The 20,618-nt window shown below is 38.0% G+C and overlaps 1 protein-coding gene across 2 annotated transcripts in view; it reads right to left on the minus strand.

Moving 5' to 3' along the window:
- The window catches only part of DOP1B (DOP1 leucine zipper like protein B), a 47,148-nt gene that overhangs the window by 24,008 nt on the left and 2,522 nt on the right, over window positions 1–20,618 (minus strand). For both annotated transcript variants that reach the window (XM_086482385.1, XM_086482377.1), the window contains exons 2-13: window positions 13,086–13,267; window positions 12,815–12,985; window positions 10,151–10,340; window positions 9,196–9,294; window positions 8,367–8,490; window positions 7,541–7,641; window positions 6,976–7,090; window positions 4,571–4,691; window positions 3,949–4,068; window positions 2,693–2,798; window positions 2,015–2,206; window positions 484–1,177 (exon numbers count right to left, since the gene is read on the minus strand). In XM_086482385.1, coding sequence (XP_086338511.1) covers window positions 484–1,177; window positions 2,015–2,206; window positions 2,693–2,798; window positions 3,949–4,068; window positions 4,571–4,691; window positions 6,976–7,090; window positions 7,541–7,641; window positions 8,367–8,490; window positions 9,196–9,294; window positions 10,151–10,340; window positions 12,815–12,985; window positions 13,086–13,267 — 2,215 coding nt within the window. The remainder of the gene's footprint in view (window positions 1–483; window positions 1,178–2,014; window positions 2,207–2,692; window positions 2,799–3,948; window positions 4,069–4,570; window positions 4,692–6,975; window positions 7,091–7,540; window positions 7,642–8,366; window positions 8,491–9,195; window positions 9,295–10,150; window positions 10,341–12,814; window positions 12,986–13,085; window positions 13,268–20,618) is intronic.

Raw genomic sequence — 20,618 nt, forward strand, 5'->3', positions numbered from 1 at the left:
GCCCTCCAATTATACAAGACTATTCTTATGTGTTAGCTGGCATCGGACTCCTTTGAATTCTGAGGGTTAGGGAAAGAGATGTTTTTCTTCTGTTATGGGTTACAGCTCCAGTTTTCCACCCACACCCACCTTCCTCTAACACATCTTTTTTCTTTTGGGAGGGGGACGGATTTCCTGAAAATCCTGAACCATGCCACGAGGCTCTACAGGCCAGAAGGTCTTTTCATTCCTTCAGCTACAAGTTTTGTAGTGAAAACTTTCAAAAGAATGTGAATTTGAAAGGCTTGGTAAAAATTGTCCCCCAGCTGCAAGACACAAAACAAATGCTGATGTGGGCAAGTCGTTAATTCACGTGCAACTTGCCTTCAGCCCTGTCAAAAGGAATTACTACTGGCCCTCGTCACATCTTGCAAATAGCCAAGTTCACACTGCTGTTTGCACCCTCAAATGCTCAAGTTGCCCAGTAAAGGAATCTTTTCTTACCAGGAACCTGAAACAGAGAGAGATACAACTGTTCCATCTCCTCCTCTGAAAGATAGACTGGGAATGTAGTGCAATCCAACAAAAGATGACAAGCCGCAGAGAAAGCTTCCTTGCAGTCACCTCTAAGGGGTCCCAAGACAAGCATTACTTGTTCTAAGTCCCACTCTTCTTCCTCCTTTTCCTTTTTATTACTAAAGCTGCAGTCAGAAGGAAGAGGATTAGAACTCTTGTTCTTGAACGGTGACCCTCGAACTGAGAACAAGTCTGAAAGCATTTGTTTAAACTGAGGTACAGTGATTTGCTTTGCATCCCATGGGCTCTTTTTCTTGCTAGCACTTTCAGGTAATCTGTAGCCATTCTCTTTTTTCTCTTTTCCACTCAGATTCATTGCTGAGATGCTTTCATTACTTGTTTCTTGAAATTGCACCCCAAAAATGTATTTACTGGAAAACTTGGCAACCAGCTCTTGGATGCAATACAAAGTCTTCTGAATGCTCCCCCCTTTCTTCCAGACATCATCTCTCTCAAGGGTCACAGTTGGCAACCCCAAGTGCTGTGAGAGCTCTGGGGAGGAAGTGCTTAGACCAATGCCACTGTCTTCTGACTTCAGGGGAGGGAACGAAGTCTCATCCTCCTCCGGCAGCACAGACTTAGTCTCCAAGGCTATGTCCACATTTTCATTTTTCACTGGGCTCTAAAACAGAAATGTTAATGTGGTGAATGCGGCATTGCATAGATCATTTTAAACTATGTAGAACTGTGTCAGGCACTGAGGAACAGCAATGACAGGGGAAAAACCCCTAGTATTTGCAATTTCCAGATACAGATTACTCTTACAAAAATCACGAGACATAGTTATTTGTAAGCAGTTCAATTCAATTGCATTTAAACCTAACAAATGTTTGTATAATCCTCACACCTTGACTCATCAAACAGATGAGCCAACAGACCCATAGCTACAGCTACTTAGGAAATGGAAATGTTTCCTTGAAATCAATTCACTACTAGAACATTGTTACATATGTTGCATTATTTCTAGTGAAATGCACATGTTCGTTCTACTGCAAAACTTTGTCAGGCTGTGCTTGTGTGATTGCTTTATGCCATCTATTCCTCATTCCCTATTATGGTCTCTTGCACACAAATAATACCACATTGTCTTAAACTAAAATATTAATTGAAAGTCTTGCAGACATAACCAGCTGTAAAGCTGGTCTTAATTTGGCAACTTGGATCTTTAGCAACTTCATGATGCTGAGTGCCTTTTCAAAACTGTTAAGAACACATTCTTCTCAAGAGGTAGGATTATAGCCCCAGTTTCAGAAAAGACTATACTCTTCACTGTCACAAATAATTCAAACAAGTCAAGAATGACAAGGCATCAGATAGCTCTGGAAGGGGCCAAAGAAGGTAAGTTTCAAAAATATTTGTTGCTACAGTTATCTAGGTTTAAGTTAGGAGAATTAGCATTTTAAAATAAGTTATGTCACTAACAACTTTAAACAGCTATGAGTAGTTGAAAAACACTTACCCCATTTCCACTTCCTGTCTCAATGTCCAAATAGGAAGGGGGCATTTGCACTTTGCTAAGCACCTTAAAACAGGTCTTTAAGGCATGAGTGAGCTCTGGTAAACCTAAGACTTCCATATTTTCCATGAGAGACTGCACCATATAGCTAAGCATTTGTGGGAGATACTGAGTCTGCACTTCAGAGTAGAGTTCCTAAAATAAATAAGCATTGTTTAAAATAGTTACCACTTATTATTATTCAGCTGTCTAGCAACACTGATCAATGATTGATAAAGACAGTTCATGAATGGTTAAGCCGTACAAACTTGCTTCAATGCTATTCCTTCTTTCTTCATTCTACATTATGAACACTGAATCATACCCTAAAAATCTTATGATAGTCAGCCAGCTACTAAGAGACCAAAAAATCCCAGGAAATTATTTACACAAGAAGCAAAAGGTACACATTTTCATTCCTTTGATAGAATCATTATATTTTAAAATGCGAACAATTTTTATTTTGCTAGGCAGTAGCACAGGTAGCCGTAAGTCAGCACACAAAACTATACTTCGCAGGACATTGCATGCATACACATATGTATGTCAATTCGCCTGTTTTCATTTTAAGTAATCACAATATGAATTATTTGATTTTAAGTTTCTTAAGACTTTGAAGCAGTTAACTTCAGGTTGCCTTACCAAAGGAATCACGTCAAGAAGAAACACCAATAGTGTGCAGAGCTCTGAAATTGTAGGAGGAGTACTAATATTTTCATGAGAATATCTCATCTGTGTGGTTTTGTTTCTGGATTGAGAGAAACATTATTATGTAAGCTTTTTTCCTGTCAAAATTCTTGTTACAATAAAAAAGCTTCATTAAAACCAGCACAAAATACTGAACAGCTAGGCTTTCTGAAGCAAAGTAAAATGGGACTTCTAATACAGCAGGATAAAACATTCTGTCAAAACCACCTAAACTGTAGCTTGCATGTGGGATGCTAAAGTGCTTATAACTTTCAGATTGAATCGCTATACACAATCTTACTACTTAAAGTATAATCTCTTATATTAGAAAGAGATAAAGAGATATCTTTATTCTTCTTCAAAAAACCACTTGTTCTTCCAAGGAAGATCTCTCCACCTCCCCTCCCAAACCTTTTCCTCCTCCAGCTGCCATTTTGAAAGTAAGTTCTTTTGTTCTCAGGTTGCTAGTTTCATAGAATCATAGATTGGTTTGAGTGGGAAGGGACCTCAAAGATCATCTAGTTCCAGCCCCCCTGCCATGGGCAGGGACACCTCCCACCAGACCAGGTTGCTCCAAGCCCCATCCAGCCTGGCCTTGAACACTGCCAGGGAGGGGGCAGCCACAGCTTCTCTGGGAAACCTCTTCCAGTGCCTCACCATCCTCACAGGAAAGAATTTCTTCCTTGTATCTAGTCTAAACCTGCCCTCTCCCAGCTTCCAACTATCAACCCTCATCCTATCACTGCAGGCCCTTGTAAAAAGATCCTCCACAGCCTTCTTGTAGGCCCCCTTCAGGTACTGGAAGGCTGCTATAAGGTCTCCCTGGAGCCTTCTCTTCTCCAGGCTGAACAAGCCCAACTCTCAGCCTGTCCTCATACGGGAGGTGCTCCAACCCTCTGACCATCTTGGTAGCCCTCCTCTGGACTCACTCCAGCAGCTTCATGTCTTTCTTGTGTTGGGGGCTCCAGAGCTGGACGCAGTATTCCAGGTGGGGTCCCATCAGGGTGGAGTAGAGGGGCAGATTTCCATCTAATTGTTTACCTGTTTGCATTCCTGAATTATTTTAGGATGCAACTTACATATCTGCCTGATTTTAACATGTGTTATGTCCCTTCCAGAATTTAAATGCTTCAGTAAACTTCATTATCTTACACAGATAGCTCTTAAATAGCATTTTTAAGAGCAGCACTATTGTTTGACAGTGTAAACACCTGAAACAATCTTCAAAACATTTGGTCATGTAATCCCAAAGAAAATCCGTGCTTAAGGATGTGATCAACAAATTGACTGTTTTGACAATTTCCGAAGCATTTTTGTTCTCTTTGATTGCACTGTGTGAAAGAAAAAAAAAAAAGGAAGAAAAAGAGAAACAGATGTCAGTGAAGATTCTAAGAGTGTGCACATCACAGTGTTAGCTGATGTGTTCTAAAAATCTTTCCCCCCTGCTTTTTCTAGAAGCTAAAACACGTTGATTGTTTTAAATCAAGGACCAAGTCATTCTGGAATAGCTAGAGTTTGAGTATCTTTCTCCCAGAAGAAAGAAATCAAGCCTTTAACTTTGAAAAACAAAAGACTGAGAATTCTGTCACCAGACTGATTCTTGGCCAATATAACTGAATTTAATCAACACCAGTCATATGCAGTGTACTTCATTTTCTTCGCTGCTAATCAAAGAGAAATCAAGCATCTATTTGGAAAAATGGAAGCAGAAAAATCTCATCTTCTGTACAGGTCACTGTTAAAAATTTAACCTTTCTTAAACTGGTTAGATTTTAATAAGCTAGCTTATATAAATGATAGTTTCAGTTCGTAGTTAAAAACTTGTTGTTCTACCTTGCAAGTATGTTGCCACTTTGATTGTAGCTAAGTTTGAGATCAGAACCAAGTGAATCTTTGCAGTGGGAATAAAAGGCTCTAATAACTTCAAGGAACAGATCCCCAACAACCTGCGGCCCTACAATTGAAAGAAAAAAAGAATCCAGTAGTTGTACCAAAGTGATTGCTAGGCAGCTCAATTACAAACTTGTATAGGCTTAAATTAGGGGTAGCTCGACTGAAAAAAACACCATCACCCAAGTAAAAAGAAAATGCTTACATGGCTTTTTAAAAGTCAGACTTTCCAGTTAAAATAAAATTAAATATGGAGTTAAATATTTGTGGGTTTTTTTGTTTGTTTGTTTTAAATTCTAGTTAAATACCACCTATTGTTCATTTTAGGAACTTTTTAAAGTGATATTTGGAATGTAACTCAAGATATGGAAAAGCCATAGCACTGGTTCTATATTACACTTAAGTCACTTCAGTAAGGCACCTCCACTTCAGTCATTTGTAAGTGGGCATACTCATAACCATAAATCCGCAGTTCATGTGGCAAAAATAATCACCACATCTGTATCCATAAGGAAAACAAGCAGATTTCCTAATACACATTTAACATAGTAGTTTTGATTAAATTTTGAGGGACAGAAGCCAGAAAAATTGAGGAAGTTCAAATGCTTACATATATATATATAAAAAATGCATATTTATAAACAGTTTTAAGAAGAAAGTATAGATGTGTTAGGTGTGCCCCAACAACTAAATCCAGTTTTCAAGGGGCAGCACTTTTTTGTTTTATTTGAAATTGACTACAGAGGAGGTGTACAAATGGTAAGTATAAGACCCTAAACATGGAACCATTAAAAAACCAGTAGTATATAAAGCATTCCAGTGAGTGCTTTTAAAAAGCAATAAAAAAGTTAAAAGTTAAAGAGTAGCAGAAAAGGTCAAAGGTTTTTGTTATGTTTTAGTTTGCTATCTTTAAAAAAAAAAAGTTGCATTGCTAAATCCATTTCAAAAGGAAGTGAAAGTCATATTGGCTTAAGGCTCAAGAAGTTATATTTTGTGTGCCAACTACAACAGAAAGGTTAAACTGCATAATACAGTTCAGCTAAATAACCCTTATTTGTAGTTCAGACTAACACTGATCGTCAGCCAAATAAAATAAATAATAGGGTAGTATGTCATCTACTTTCAACGTTAAGATTAATCAATAAATTTATAATGTAACAACCTTGGTCTCTTCAGCTTTTTTGTCAGGAAATAAAAACACTTTATATAAGAGGCTTTAATTGCAACTGATTTTTTAAAAAACAGCTAAAAATCAGCTAAAACCAGCAGAAGGAATCATTAGCACCACTGTCTTATAAACAGACTAACAGCTGTTTCTACTAACGTAGCATTCATTTGTTGGATAAGCAATACAGAATTGTCGCTTTTCCTGGCAGTGCTTTGATAATTCTTTAACAGGAACTGTGCTTAGAAGGATTTTCCTGACCCATGAAAGAAGATAAGCTTACCAGATACAGGAGGCTGCAAAATGAACGGCTGCTCAAGAGTTTAGTCTCAGTACATGAATTTTATTCTAAGTCTATGGGCTTAGTCAACAGTCACCACTCTGTATAACACCTAGAACACCACTTTGGGATCCAGTCAGTCATTAAGACTCTATTAGCTTCCAACAAATGCCAGTTAACCAGTCCATAGGCTTCTCATAACTATCAAATTCACAGACTATAATTTCAAAGACTTATCTGTACATACATGGTTCTTACAGAATGCTACTAAATCCTAAAAAATTGTTAAGTCACTTTGGCTTAATTTTTTGATATAGAAAAGAGAACTTGCCCTTTAAAATCAGGACCTGAAGAGCCTCACCCTTCTGGTGCTGGCAACTTCACGTACAGAACAGGACAAACGCATGACACAAGGAAGAGAAGGAAATTCTTCTCAGCTCAGTCATGAAGTCTCAAACTATAGCTCCCACAGCAGCGTCAGGCTGGCACAAGCCGATAGCACCACTGACAGTGACACCCCTGCCTCCCCACACCAGCAACAGGTTATTTCCAGCTGGAGCACCTGCAGGTACCGCTTCGGCAGCAGTACCGCCATAGGCTACCTTGAAGGCCTTCCTATACACTTGTGTCAGACTCTCATGACTCTGTTGCTTTTCCAGACACTGTAGTCCCGCACTCTACAAGGAGAGCCAGAGACAACCTGGAGAGAGTGCTCCAGAGCACCGTCTTGAACACGGTCCAAGGCAAGCAACACAGCCCCCTGCACACTAATACACAACACACACACGTTCAGAATTCGGAAGAATGGTGCAGGGTGTTGTCTTGAGTCCTGCTCTCAAAGGCAATGAACACCAAGTTTTAACATTTGTTAGCAGTCATGAGAGAAGTGACAAACAACATTACCTATCTCAGGTTTGTCAAGGAGACTGATTAGGATGCGGAAGGGTTTCAAATAAGCTTGATGCTGTTCCTCTGTATCAGACTCTGGGAGTTTCTGATGTAAAATTTCAATCAAACTCTAGTAAAAAGAAAACACCAAAAGGTTACATGCAGAAGAGAGACTGCCATTTTATTAAGGCATGAAGTGTTTCTAAATTTGATTTTGTTTAGTACCAACTAGAACCGAACTTTTATTTCCCATACAGGGTGGACAAATCAATGACATCTCATCATCTGTACTCAAGAGCTGATCTTATTCAGAAAAGCATTTTTAAATAATTCAGGTAGTTCATCAAAGATGCTACCCTTTGGTTTCATTAGATTCCATTTGTACTGTAAGCACATACAATATTGGGATAATATAGCACAGCAGGCATTTAGATAGATGAAAATAAAACCATCAAAAGGATGTTATCTTTAGGGACAGAAAGTGAAGGACAAACCAAGTGGCACAGCGAAAAATTCTAGACACAGTTTGTACTAACATTTAAAAGGATCATAAATACATCTGTATACAATGAACACTAACCTCAACCAAAAGATCTTTAGAATATTTTCCAAAGAAATAAATAGCCTGGTCTTCAGAAGTTGTTGAGTCTGGAGCAAAAGTACCACCTTTAATGTCAGAGCCTATAAGATAAACAGAGGCATCAGGAGTACAGAGAAACACTACAGCACAGAGCACTACATACACGTCATTTATACAAATATTGACATTACACTGCATTTTTAACCTGTGTCATTTCAACATTTTGCTTGAAACTAGCTCATATACTGCCCAAGGACAGCCACATACCACAGTTTGGGGCATCCAGATGTGCTACACTGAACATGAATCAAAACTAAGGCCAGATCCAGACATGGGGTCAGCAAAGGCAGCTTTCATGCAACTACATGGCTGCAGTTGCTGCCCTGTCACTTTTAGCTTCTTCTTACACTGTTAAAAGGAGGCAGATGGGGAAAAGCTATACCTCTCTTATAGCCCCTCCTTAACAATTAAACCCACATGGGATCAATAGACTATTACTTCCAGAAGAGACAGATTAAAATAGCACCCCGCTCCTTTCAGTCCACTGAACCACTTCAGAATAAACTGTGGACAGGACCAGAAACAACTCATCAGATACCCTGTGATTCAGGACAGTGAAATGAATTCACCTCTGAAGAGAAGACCTGTTTGCCAAATGAACGCTTAATTTTATTAATCAGGTACTTAATAAATAAATGGCAACTACACAACACTTTCATCGTCATTCATTAACTGCTGAAAAAGTGTATTACATGTTTAAGCACGGATTTATTTTTTTTCTCTTAGGTGTTCAGAATATTGAATATCATGGTGTGTTGTACAGTACCTAGCAACCATGCATACAATCTTCTATTGAGTGACATGTCTCTCCTCAACAATGTCTGTGTAGCTGCTGACAGAATATAGACTAAATCAGCCCTGCGCAACAGGATAGTGCTTTCGTTGCAGTCCTAGGATGAAAAACAAAGATACTTTAGCTCTTTGTGAACACTCAAACAAGTCAAATTGGTAATAAGGGGGTTTTTTTAATTGGTAATACTAATGTTTCAGAAAAAAAAAGGCAAGCAACCATCAACAACAAAATGTTTTGTATACCACAAATATCAAGAAAGGGAATCTGACACAAGTGTGATCATTTTCATATTTAAGGTACAGAGCTACAGTTAAGCTAAAAATACTGAAGACTTCATTATGTTATGCCTTAAGACTTAAAACTACTTGCTACTTTCAAAATACCAGCTATACTACTAGGTAAGTTAGGAAATTACAGGAAACAGCTCTTGTTTCAAGCAATATTTTCTTTCCTAGTCTTTAACAGAAGTATCTTAGCTTAGCACAGACAATTCCAAATGCTGAAATCCTGCTCGAAAAAGGAGCATGATATTTTTTCCAGATGCAGTTTCTCAGGCCTGAATACTTCAAGCACATTCCAAATATCACACAATACTCACTGTAAAAGCACATCTTAATTTGAAACCGTAAGAAAGAAGAAGCAGAGTCTCCTCTATTATTAAAACTGATGGGAGGGACAAGAAACTGCATCTGTTCATTGATTTTGAAGGTACAAAGTTCAGAGGTAGGAGCTGGACTGGTTTCACAGAAGACACCTTCCCGCACAAAGCGTGCATGCGACAGTACCAAAATAGTCCTCTTACCAAAGCTGTATAAAATGGGAAGAAGAAGAGAATCACTTCTAGAGTGTTTCTTTGCACAAGGACATTTGAATCCAACACTGATACACACAAAGACTTTATCTGTAAAATGAAAAGAGAGCACAGTGCTGTTTTACTTCATGATAACATTTAAACTACAATCACTGTTAATAATCACAAGAAGGAAACAAAGCAAACTTGGTTACATGTGAACAATATCTTTTTAAAGAACAGGGTAATTACTTATCCATTTAATTCCTGCCTCTAAAATGAGTTTTAAAAAAAGTTTTGTTAAAAGAATCGTTAATACTTATGAAATACTTGGGTTTGTAACAATAGAGTGTCACAGTGCGACATCACCAGCTGACAGAACACGAAGCCTCACAAAATGCAGATATTAAAGTACTCTAACTAGTACTACAGTTATTCTATCACTCGTTTAACATAAATTACTACCTACTGAAGATTTCCATTTTACTGTAAAAAACCAACCAACCAAACCAAAAAAACCACCAAACCAACCCCCCCCCCCTAAATTTCAGAATTGTTGTCCAAGACTGCAAACACTTTGAGAAATCCACATTAAACATTGTATATACTGTATTATAGAAAATTCAGAACAAGTAGAGAAAAAATGTAAGGTTTATCTTCTGATTCAAAAACACAGTCAGTCTTTCAAGGCAGTGTGCAGTACTGATTACCAGAAACTGCAGAAGCTCCAGAAGACTTGCATTCTGCAGGCTAACCAAAATCAGTATGGGAGATTCTCTGCTATATTTCAGGTAAGGCGCTCCCATGAAGTAACCATATCAAGCAATTCCCATCAGCCTCTCTTCCTCTCTCTCCAAAACATTTTTAAGAGCATCTCATTCTAACCGAATACAGAGAAGGCACAATCTGCTAGTATGCAGGTATTACGGTAGATAAGACTGTTCTACAAGGATTGTAATGAACTTACTGTGAGCTTATAATCGGTGCCAAGCATGTGCTTCTGCTGTTTTCCAGGCAGCTCTCTGTTAATGTGGTTGACAACAAAAAGAGAAGCAGGCAGCCTGATGGATGGGCTGACCAGGACACTGCCCCAGAGTGCTCCATAGAACGTTTCTTGGCCCATCAATAAGGAGAGCTTCACAAGCAGAGCATCTGTTCTGTATGGAAATATATTTGACATGAGAAAATAGACTATTATTAGTTCAGTTCTATAGCATAAAAAGGCAATTATACACAGAATTAGTATTGCAGTTGACATTATTTCATTTCCTCATCTTTGTATTATCAGTATTGCCCTTTTCATGTGAAGATTGCCAGCATCTGATTGTACAAAAACAATTAAAAAACACTCAGTCCTTTGTGACTGTGAACACTGACTGAAAGAAAGTTTCTGTGTGTACTTTGGAAATTTCTCCCATTATCATCAGCAAGCATTAAGCTCTGACCAAATTACTGCAGTAGGTCTGATTACACAACTCTCACTGTAAACATTTTGCAATGCTGAATTGGAAATAATTTAAGCTGATGCCAGACTCTGAAAGTAAATTTTATCAGTCTGGGAACTGGAAGATATCCTACATATTTATACTTACAAATCAAAAAGGGCTCAATTTATAAGTCACCGGAAGAAAAAAAACATAAGCTAAAATGACACACTGTCAGTTATTGCACACAGGACTGGTACACTGAAATTAGTAAATTAGTTTAAAGACAATCGCATTGGAGGTCCTGTGACATTCTCTGCTTTGGCAACTCTGTGGGTACTCTGATATTTTACAATAACGCAAGAATTAAAACCTCACGTGAGGAATGCAGATGTGAGAAAAGAGGAAGAAGTCCAGCATAGAAGAGGGGGACAGCCCCCCCCCCCCCCCCAAGTCTGATGTTCTTTTCCATTTCTTTATAAAGCAGTCCTGCAGACATTTTTTTCTTTTCCATTTTGTGTGTGCATCCAAAATCACGCATATGCATGTGTTTAAGGAGGAAATGGTGTCTAGCCTGAAGCACGACCTGAGCTAGTACTTCTGCCACTTTCAGGAACAGCTGGGATGTATTACTGTTAGTCCTCAATGTTGAAGATTCTGAAAACCTTCAGTGGACAGTCTCTCATGAAGCTGAATTTAAAATCAATCTAACACATCTTCCAACAAGATATCTTGGTCTGTCTTTCTTACACCAAAATCATTACAATGAGGAAACTAATGAAAGACTTTCTCATATAATTTTTGTATTTCACAAAATAACATTAAATTAATTTTAGCATAAATCTTTCACAGCAAAATAGATGGTCAGTTCCTGTCTGTGATTCTGTTTGTTCAAGGCAAAGGAAAACAATGGCACCAAGAATAGGGAAAAAAGGTACAAAACCAGAAGTTGGATCCTGGAAGTTAATCTGCAGCTCCCATTAACTCACTACTTCGAATTTAGTCAGTTTCAAAATAAGTTCAGTCTCCCTAAAAAGGCTTCAGATAGACAGGAGATTTAGTTCCAAAGGAGCTCCCTTCTCCCCAAAGTCCCCAGAAACTAGCGCTGTAAGAAAGAGAAAACTACACACCGTCACTTATAAGCTCGACTGACAAAAAACACAGTAAAATTCCTGTTTCTACAGCAGATGTGTAAGAGGAATATACTTGACCATAGATCTGATGTTCTGGAATTGGCAACTGAATGCTACTCGCCAAGTTGGGAACACATGCAATCTACTCTTAGGCACTCCACTTGTTTTTGAAAAGAGGCATTAGAGGTAGAAGTATTTTGCTTATCAACTGAAATCTATGCAGCCTAGCATATCTCACTGGGGGTTTTGGTTTTTTTTGTTGTTGTGGTTTTTTTTGTTTGTTTGTTTGTTTGTTTTTTTTACACGTGTACACACAGCTATTTAAGATTCAAAAAGGGCAGAGAGACACCAAACATAGCCAGACTGGCAATACAGAAGGAAGTACATTATTAGTGCAACGTTTAGTGACTCTTTAAATGAAGAAACATTTGGATGAAACCTACAGTGGTTAAGTTCTTCTAAGATCTTACAAAACAATTCTGGTAACTGAAGTAAAACCAGTACACAAACGGGTGCTGAGCTGCTCTTCTCAGCACACTTCCTGATCCCGACTTTATTGTACTGAATGCCATCATCATTACTGCCAAGGGCATCCAAGAGAGAGATACTTTTTTCCACAATAGATTTTTCCACAATAGATTATTACTCATGTTTTCAGAACCAGAGGGTAAGTATCTGGTATAGAAAGACTGGAAAAAATTCCACTGTTCTCTCACGTTACAATATTTAAACAGAATTTATCGGCACAGCAATGGTTTGGGTAGTCACATTACTTATTTAGGAGTTCAGAGGAGCTTTAAAAAATAGTTTTTATTCCTTTCTCTCAGCATGTCTATTTTCAAGCTTCCTTTTCATCTCATCTCCTCTTGTCCTCCTGAGATGAAACTAGAAAAGGAAAGTGTTTTTTTTTTTACTTTAGTACTATTCGTTGCATCTTTCAAGGACTCGCCATTCTTCTACCCTTAGAAGCTGTTTTATCAAGTCTTTTATATAGAAAGCTGACACAAATTTCTTGAGAATTCCCTGGGAGCGAGAAATACTGTATATTGCTTTGAAATTAATATTAGTTCTCACCTGTCATAAATTTCTGATCCTTCTTCCAATCCAGGCAAGAGTCCAATTACAAAGGCTTGAAGACCAGGCAGGAGGGACTTTTGGAGAGGAAGAAAGTATTTCTCGTACAAACCAAGGAGAACAGGCCTCACTGACATTGCTGCATTTGCCAGCAGAGGAAACAAACCAGAGCTTAAAAAAAAAAAAAAAAAGTAATAGAAAAAAAGTAAGAAAAAAATTTATTTAATTAAAATAGACTGTGAAATGCATACGCCTTTAAAGAAAAGTTTACCTGTACAAGAATAAATCCTTGGCAAGCCATTTTGTGCCAATAATTTTAAAGATTATTTCATAGGTTTCTAGTGCCTTTAAGTGCACTCCACTAGGTAGTGCTGGATGCAAACACTGAGATAATCTTTTACTGATGATCAGCCGTCTTGGCAACAGAGAATACTTCAGGTTACTCTGAAGAGCCTGTGGAAGAAAGGAGATGAGAACAAATAGCTATAATGTAAAAGATGATGTATATGATGACTGCATCTCAAAGGTTTCCTACTAGCACACAGAGAAGAACTAAATACATTCAAGAGTTTTCTCTCATAAATGCATTTTGTTACACCAAAACAGCAGAATTCTGCAATTGATTTTCCATATGGAATCAGTCACGAACAATCTAGAAAAGTCTGGTCTTACTTTGCTTAGAGGTTGGAAATAGAAGTCAAAGAACAGGACAGGGACAAGGTACCCTTATTGTATCTCAAGTGGAAGTAGGGAATGGACAAGAGCAGCCTCTCAGCTTTTAAGGACAGGGAATAAAGCAAGAATTAAATAACTATCTTTCCTCATAAATTTTCATTTCACATATAGCTGAAATACAAACAAAAATCCTTCTACCCCAAACTGGCATGATTAAATTGGACAATAACATCTTAGAAGTTATTTGTAATTCTGTGTGGCTACGTTCAGTAAGCTTTATTAACTATACCCGCTGTATTGATGTATAGGTAAAAGATCTTCAGGACAGGAAATAGCCAAGTATTGCAGACAGGGCAGGTCACTGGAAGTAACAGAGCTATAGTACCTTTCTTTGGAAAGATTACCCTTTTCCTTGAACCATGCACGCATTTCAGCAGGGTAGTTAAGCATGTCTCTTCAATTCAGAGACAATTAAAAAAAGAAATTGCAAGTAAATGGCACTTTAGCCTTTGATCACTGTCTGCTAAGGCAAACAGATGTTTCACATTTAGGATGTTTTCAGGACTAGGCAAATCGTTGACTCTCGCAAAGGTTAAGTCATGGTCTTACCCTACGTAATTGATTAAAACTTGAGGTTCTTCTATGCTGCCTTAAAAAAGTGTTTTGAAAAAGCAGCAAAGTGGACTAACCTTTCCTTGCTCATTTCCAAGAAAAAAACCCCAAAACAGTTCAGCAGTGATCGCGGCATTCACTTGAATGCTGAATATTCTCATCAGCAGCAAGAGGAAGAGGTAAAACCCACCATCTTTCAAAGGTGCGTGCAAGTTATCGTTTAAGACTGCAGTTGGTGGGCATGAGAAGCTAGAATCTGTGAGACTACTATTGCATTATTTCTCCCATTTGCTGCCCTGCCTAAACTGAGAGACCAGCTGTTAGTAAAGAGCTTCTAGTAAACAAAATTTACTTGAGAGGAAAAAGGTTGAGAGTTTGTAACAACAGTAAACAGAAAGGTCACACCATTCTTAAATACACAGGACAGATGCCATTTAGAGCCAATTTCCTTCCTTCCCTCCTCTGCTACGAGCATGAGATCTGCATTTTAATAGCTATTAAAAACTAGAATCCAACAATACAGCAATATTTCACATATGAAACTAAACCAGGCTATATTTTTTGAGTTATCTCATATCTTTTATATTTGAGACATTTACTCATATATTACACAAATAATATTATTTCAATACTACAGACTGAAATCCTTAATACATGTAATAACTTTGAAGACTGCTTCAAAGCTGGACTTTGAAACATTCTGTTTATATTGGTTGGTGTGTATTTGCCCACACCCTCTGTATATATAAAAGAAAGCAATTACAAAAAAATATGCCAGTGGTAAATATTTTTCCCCTCAATCTTAAGATTGAACAAATACCATCTTAATATTCCATCAGTTAAAATTTAAATATCAACTAGGTAGAAAATGAAAATATTCGCTTTTTTTTTTACACAGGGAATCTGATCCATTACAGAAATAATGCTATCTCATAAAAAAAGTGGTTTGGCTTATTTGATTTCCTAAGGATGTAAAGTACATCTCCACCAGCAAATAAAAAACTCTCCTTCCACAAACATCAGGATAGCCAAGGAAAACATTTAGTCAGAAGAGGAAAAAATACTCCAGGCATCTTAGGAGTTGAATAGTGGATATTCAAGATAATTCAGTGTTAAGTATTTCTCCCGGGCAACTCTGAAACCTTCGTACATCCAAATTCCAGCAGGTGAGACTAACTTAGAACAAGACTACATTCGTGTACATGTCCCAGCTATACTGCTTCACATAAAGAATCAGAAGACATCTCTGTACAGGAAGCAAGATTTGAAGATGCTTGTTATGATCCTCATACATAAGCTGAGGAGAGTTTCTGCCCATCACATCAGAACAATCCAGAGAGAAAACTCCCCCCTTAAAAGCATGTAGTCTTTTTTTCTGACTTGGGTTGAAGAAATACACAGTTGGACACAAGCTACAATTCTCTCAAGAGTAGGTGTTCCTAGTTAACAGCTGTCTCTGATCTTTAAGCAGATGCAAGGGATTTTAAACCACACTGCAACATATTAGAAGACTGTGGTTGCATCAAGAGCCATTCCAGCAGAGGTGGGCTGGCTGCTACTTTGCTGAAATGTTCACATTCTTAACAGCTTCCCCAGAATTGCACGGCTCAATGAATTTTAAAAGGTTTGAAAGACATTAATTAGCGGACGGATCTAAAACTGTTCATTGAAATGACTGATATGATAATATATATATTTCCAAATGCCAATTAGTTTCTGTGAGCCAACAGACAAAGCTAAGCAGCTTGATTTTTAAACATCCTGAGCTCCCACAACTGAAAAAAAAATAAAAATCAGTTGTCTGTCAGACCTAGGACAGCTGAAATGCCATTTTAATTTCAGCTGTAACAGGTAGTTAAATTTTGTGATAGCAAGCCTGGTATCATTGGCACTGTATGCAGATGAAGATTCCATCCCACACCATTGCTTCCACATTCAGAATCCAACACTAACAACGGCAGGTGGACAACTCTGCTCACAGATTTTGACATCTATCATTCACCCGTTCTTTTGATTCTTGTGAGCTTAATTTGACCATGTTCAGCTACATACGTGCTGAAGCCCACCCATGATCTACTTTTCCTCCTTGTCTCCAACCGCTTTCCACATGAGCAGTTATGGTGGCAGAAGTGTTAAATGTCACTGGAACTCCTAGCAGGGGTTGGCTTGAGAAGCCTAAGCTGCCAGCAAGCACTCCACACTTAATATATCATCCCAGGGTTTGATTTTCACAGATCAGTGAGAAATCAACAATCCCAGAAAACCAAGATGCATTTCATCTACTGCTGGCTTTTAAAATAAAGACTTTAATCAGTAAGTCAGGAAAAAATAAGACATGCAGAGTAGTGACACGCATGTCCAGTTTTCAACTTTTTACATGTTCTTTTCCTTTATGACTGACTAGAGAGTACATTACACACACTAAACATTTTCTAATGCATAAGCACGCTCAGTTTCTTTGAATGTGGGCCATAAAGGGTAGAATGGGAAGACTATCTATTCTTTGCAGCAGTGTACAAGTGTGCCTAAAAACAGAACAAGCACAGACACACAGAGGAATATTCACATTTCCACAGTTACCGGTTTAAGTCATTCTGTACTGCTTTATAGCACTAGAGATCAGCTCGATCAATTTACCTAGACATAAAAAACCCATGCAAATCAAGTAAGTATTTTTATTTACATAACTGGAATTCCAGAAAAATGCAGCATGTGCATTGATTTATATGATTATCTTCAACTAGGAGATACTATAACTCTTGTTTTAGACCACAGCAGTGGGAAAGGAGCCTGTGATTCCATTTTCTACTGATTCATTTTCCAAGTAAGTAAAAAAATTTCTAAATAGAACTCCAGCTTCCATAAAAATAGCAGCATGAAGTTCAAAGATGGTTGTGAGGAAACTGTAAACTAGGAGCTGAAGTGATATTAGAAAAGGGGATCAAAAAAGATGTATAAAACATCCCTAGTCCTGCACATCGCATTTGTGCATCAGGTGTGGTAAAGTTCCATAAAGCAATTAGGAGGCAAAGGTACAAGGCCTGCCTTCAACAGAAGGCAAGTGGTGCTTGTGTTTGTAATTCAGCCACAGCTATAAAGCCGTGGCAGTCAGAGTTCTCATATGAAGCAACTGGTGTAATTAATGCCTATGCTCATTAAATCTGTATTTCAGAAGAATCCTTCTCTTCTTTCCCCTCAAGACCAGACATATTGTAACATCAAGTGTTACTAGTGAAACAAACAATAGTTGTGCAGCTGCAATGATTTTTGTGCTCCTTCCTTCCCCTCCAAACAGATCAAGTGTTTGGTTGAGATCACATTCACCTTCAAGTTTTGGAAGCAAGAAAAGCCTACAGAAACAAAAAGTAACATACTGATTTTCTATTCAAAGTCAAATTAAAAAAAATACTTTGAAATTGCAGACTAAAGACTAAAAATTAGTATTGTAAGAATTTATAATCTGTGCATTTACACACTTGTGTTATGTCCAAGGATAAAAAGCAGTTTGAAAGTGCTCTTTTAGAGCAAATATTGCTATCATTACTGAGCCAGTCAATCACGCTGTAAGCATAAAATACAACCCTCTAGAACAATCCATTTTTCAAAGGTTATAATATTTTGTTTTCATGGTGAACAATAACTGACATCTTGCTCAGAAAAGGGACATTACCTTCCAGCCAGGCTGAGTGGCAAGAGTCACTAGCAAAGCTTCTGTGCAAGTTCCATACCACTGACATACAAATACTGTTAAAAAATTGTTGACAGAAGCATTTCTGCCAATATGCATAGCAAAATCCTGTCCACTCTTCTTGTCAGACAGACACAGAGTAGGGGGTTTTGGTAGGTTGGTTGGTGGTTTTGTTGTTGGGTTTTTTGTTGTTGCTTTTTAATATATATGGATTAAACAAACAGGTGAGTTTAAACACTGACTTACCAAAAACACAGTGAGATTTTGTGCTATTCTGTGAGTCAGTAAATTTCAGAGACTTTTTGAAAAACCTCCTTTCACAGTTTCCTTACAAAAGCAGGCTGTGGAATCCAATATTTACTACTGCCCAGCTCTTCGTTTTGCAAACTGTCACTCATCTACGCATTGCCTGTACCTAGATTTAAAATTTGTAGAAAATACATGCCTCTAATCTGGATTAAAACCCCTAATGCAATCTACGCATTTGGATTTTCCTGTCTTCATAGTATTTTTAGCCTCTTAGTTGCCTGAAGTTCCCCTTACATGAATACTTTTATATGTAATTTATATAATACACATATCTCTTTATACTCTGAATAGACAGTGACAAGCATTTTGGATATGAGAATGATGTTAAAAGCACCTGTTTGACTGACAAGCCCACATACACTGAACCACCACCTATTTCTATGTTTAGAAAGACAACAGCTCTCCCTTCCCAGCATTTTTTTTTCTATCAAAGTGATTTTGCAGAGTTGTATCCTTTTAAAACATTGGAACAAATCTGCAATAGCACAATCACATTTCAGCACTAAAACAATTGAAAAGGATTACTGTATTCTGGATGCAGCAATCTGCACTGAACATCTGAAAACCTCAGTCACAAAACAGTGCTCATATGCAGATTTGCAAAAACAATAAAAGTGTGGTTCAAAGCTGTACCCGTGAACAGTACTGAGAAGAGAATAATCTTATTTCTTGAAGCATAGAGCAGCCTAGGCTGCAACTACTAAATGACTGGTTTATAGTAACTAAAGCTTGAACAGGAGCAAAGCACAGAGGGCAACAGAGATTTACAACTGGAATATGAGTAAGTTTCAGGGCAAATCTGAAGGCCCTCTTTAAAACATTAACATCCATATTTACTGTCTCTTTAATCCAGCTGTTTGCATCTGTCCATTTATATTCTTCTACAAGTATTTATAAACACTACTTTCCACTGTTTCTCCTTCATTATGACGACACATAACATCCACACTATACAAATTAAAACCCCACAATCTTTCCCTTACAAATTCAGGGCGCAGCATAAGTTAGCAAATTCTGCCAACTCTAGCTTTTCTTAGAAAATGCAGTTTCTCTCCATCCTTTGCTCACGCTCACACTTGCTACCTGCAGTTCTGCTCAGAGCACTGCAGGGGAGATTCATCTTACCTAACCTTAGAAATCCAGGTCAGCTAAAAAACGTGGGGAAAATTGTAGCAATTCACGTCAGGCTCCCTACAAAACCAGTGAGGAACACGTGTAATTTTAGGACAGCATTCATCTGACCTACTTTAAATAGTAAGAGATGAGTCATAACAACAACAAAAAATAACCCCCCTTATTCCTCTCCCTGCCTAAAAGTGATTCAAAGTGCAACTGTCCACACAGAATCATCTGAAGTTAGATAAGGCTCATCTCCCTTAAGTGACAAAAAATAACCTTTCTTAGATATACAAACTGACCCATTTGGCTGACCATCCAGATGAAAGTCAAACGGTTTCTCTGTTGCTTCCCTGGTTCTACAAGTCACTGTGAAACATTAAAACACATAGAAACAACAGGGAAACGGTGAAAAACAACCTTCAGTTTAACCTTTGTAGCTAAGTAGTAATAGAAAGAAGTAGCAGAGCTGTCTTTTCACCAGGAGCAACAGCAGCAAGAGCTCCAGGATCATTTGTTTCAGCCAAGACAAAGGCATTTGGATCAGCTCCCTCCACTCTTTTTCCCCTCATCTTTAAGCAAGAAAAGCCCGTGCTGATTCCTCCAGACCTTGTATTGCCACTGACCTACAGAAATAAGAGTGCGCGCGTGTGAGCGTATTAACTTGCGGGACTCAATAGTGCAAAGTATTGTTGAAGTCTGCCTATAGGAGAAAAAGCCTCAGAAAACATTATGCCTATATAAGCAAGAACACCCACAATTAAAGTCAACAATACAAAGATCCTTAGAAACGTATGCTTAACAGAGATCTTCTAACAGAGAAGCATGAAAAGTACTTCCGAAACTCCTCCACTTACTCATTCTCTTTGCCTCTCCCTTTCTCAGCATTTTCACATTTGCTTAATAATAGGCATCACTGCACACTAGCTACTGACACCCAGGTTCCTGAATATAGCCATATGTAGTGTTTAAAAACATCTTTATCATTGAGATACTGTTGATCTCCTCCCTCCTACCCATTCTCTCCCTGCTCATTCATTCACTCTCAGAACTGACTGTACAAGAAACTATGCTCTTATATTAGAAACACCTCCCCTCCCCCCCACACTAACAGAACTCAAAAACAATATTTATGTTTTAGGATGTAAGAAACCAAGAAATCATAGGACTTAAGAGAATAACTATTGTCATCTTATTTCACAATCTTCCTTTTGGCAACACATTCCCGTGACATATCACCCTTATTTTCAGACAACAGAAAGAAGCAGATGAACACTGGGGACGATTTGCTCTACCAATTCTTAAGCTCCTAAAACGATTAAGTCCATAAAATACCACAGCAGATGGACTGATGTAACAGCTAAAAGCTTTTTTGCTTGTTTTCTATTATGCCGCTATGTATTT

Source organism: Leptosomus discolor, chromosome 1 (genome assembly GCF_034619465.1).
Source record: "Leptosomus discolor isolate bLepDis1 chromosome 1, bLepDis1.hap2, whole genome shotgun sequence".
Taxonomy (NCBI): domain Eukaryota; kingdom Metazoa; phylum Chordata; class Aves; order Leptosomiformes; family Leptosomidae; genus Leptosomus; species Leptosomus discolor.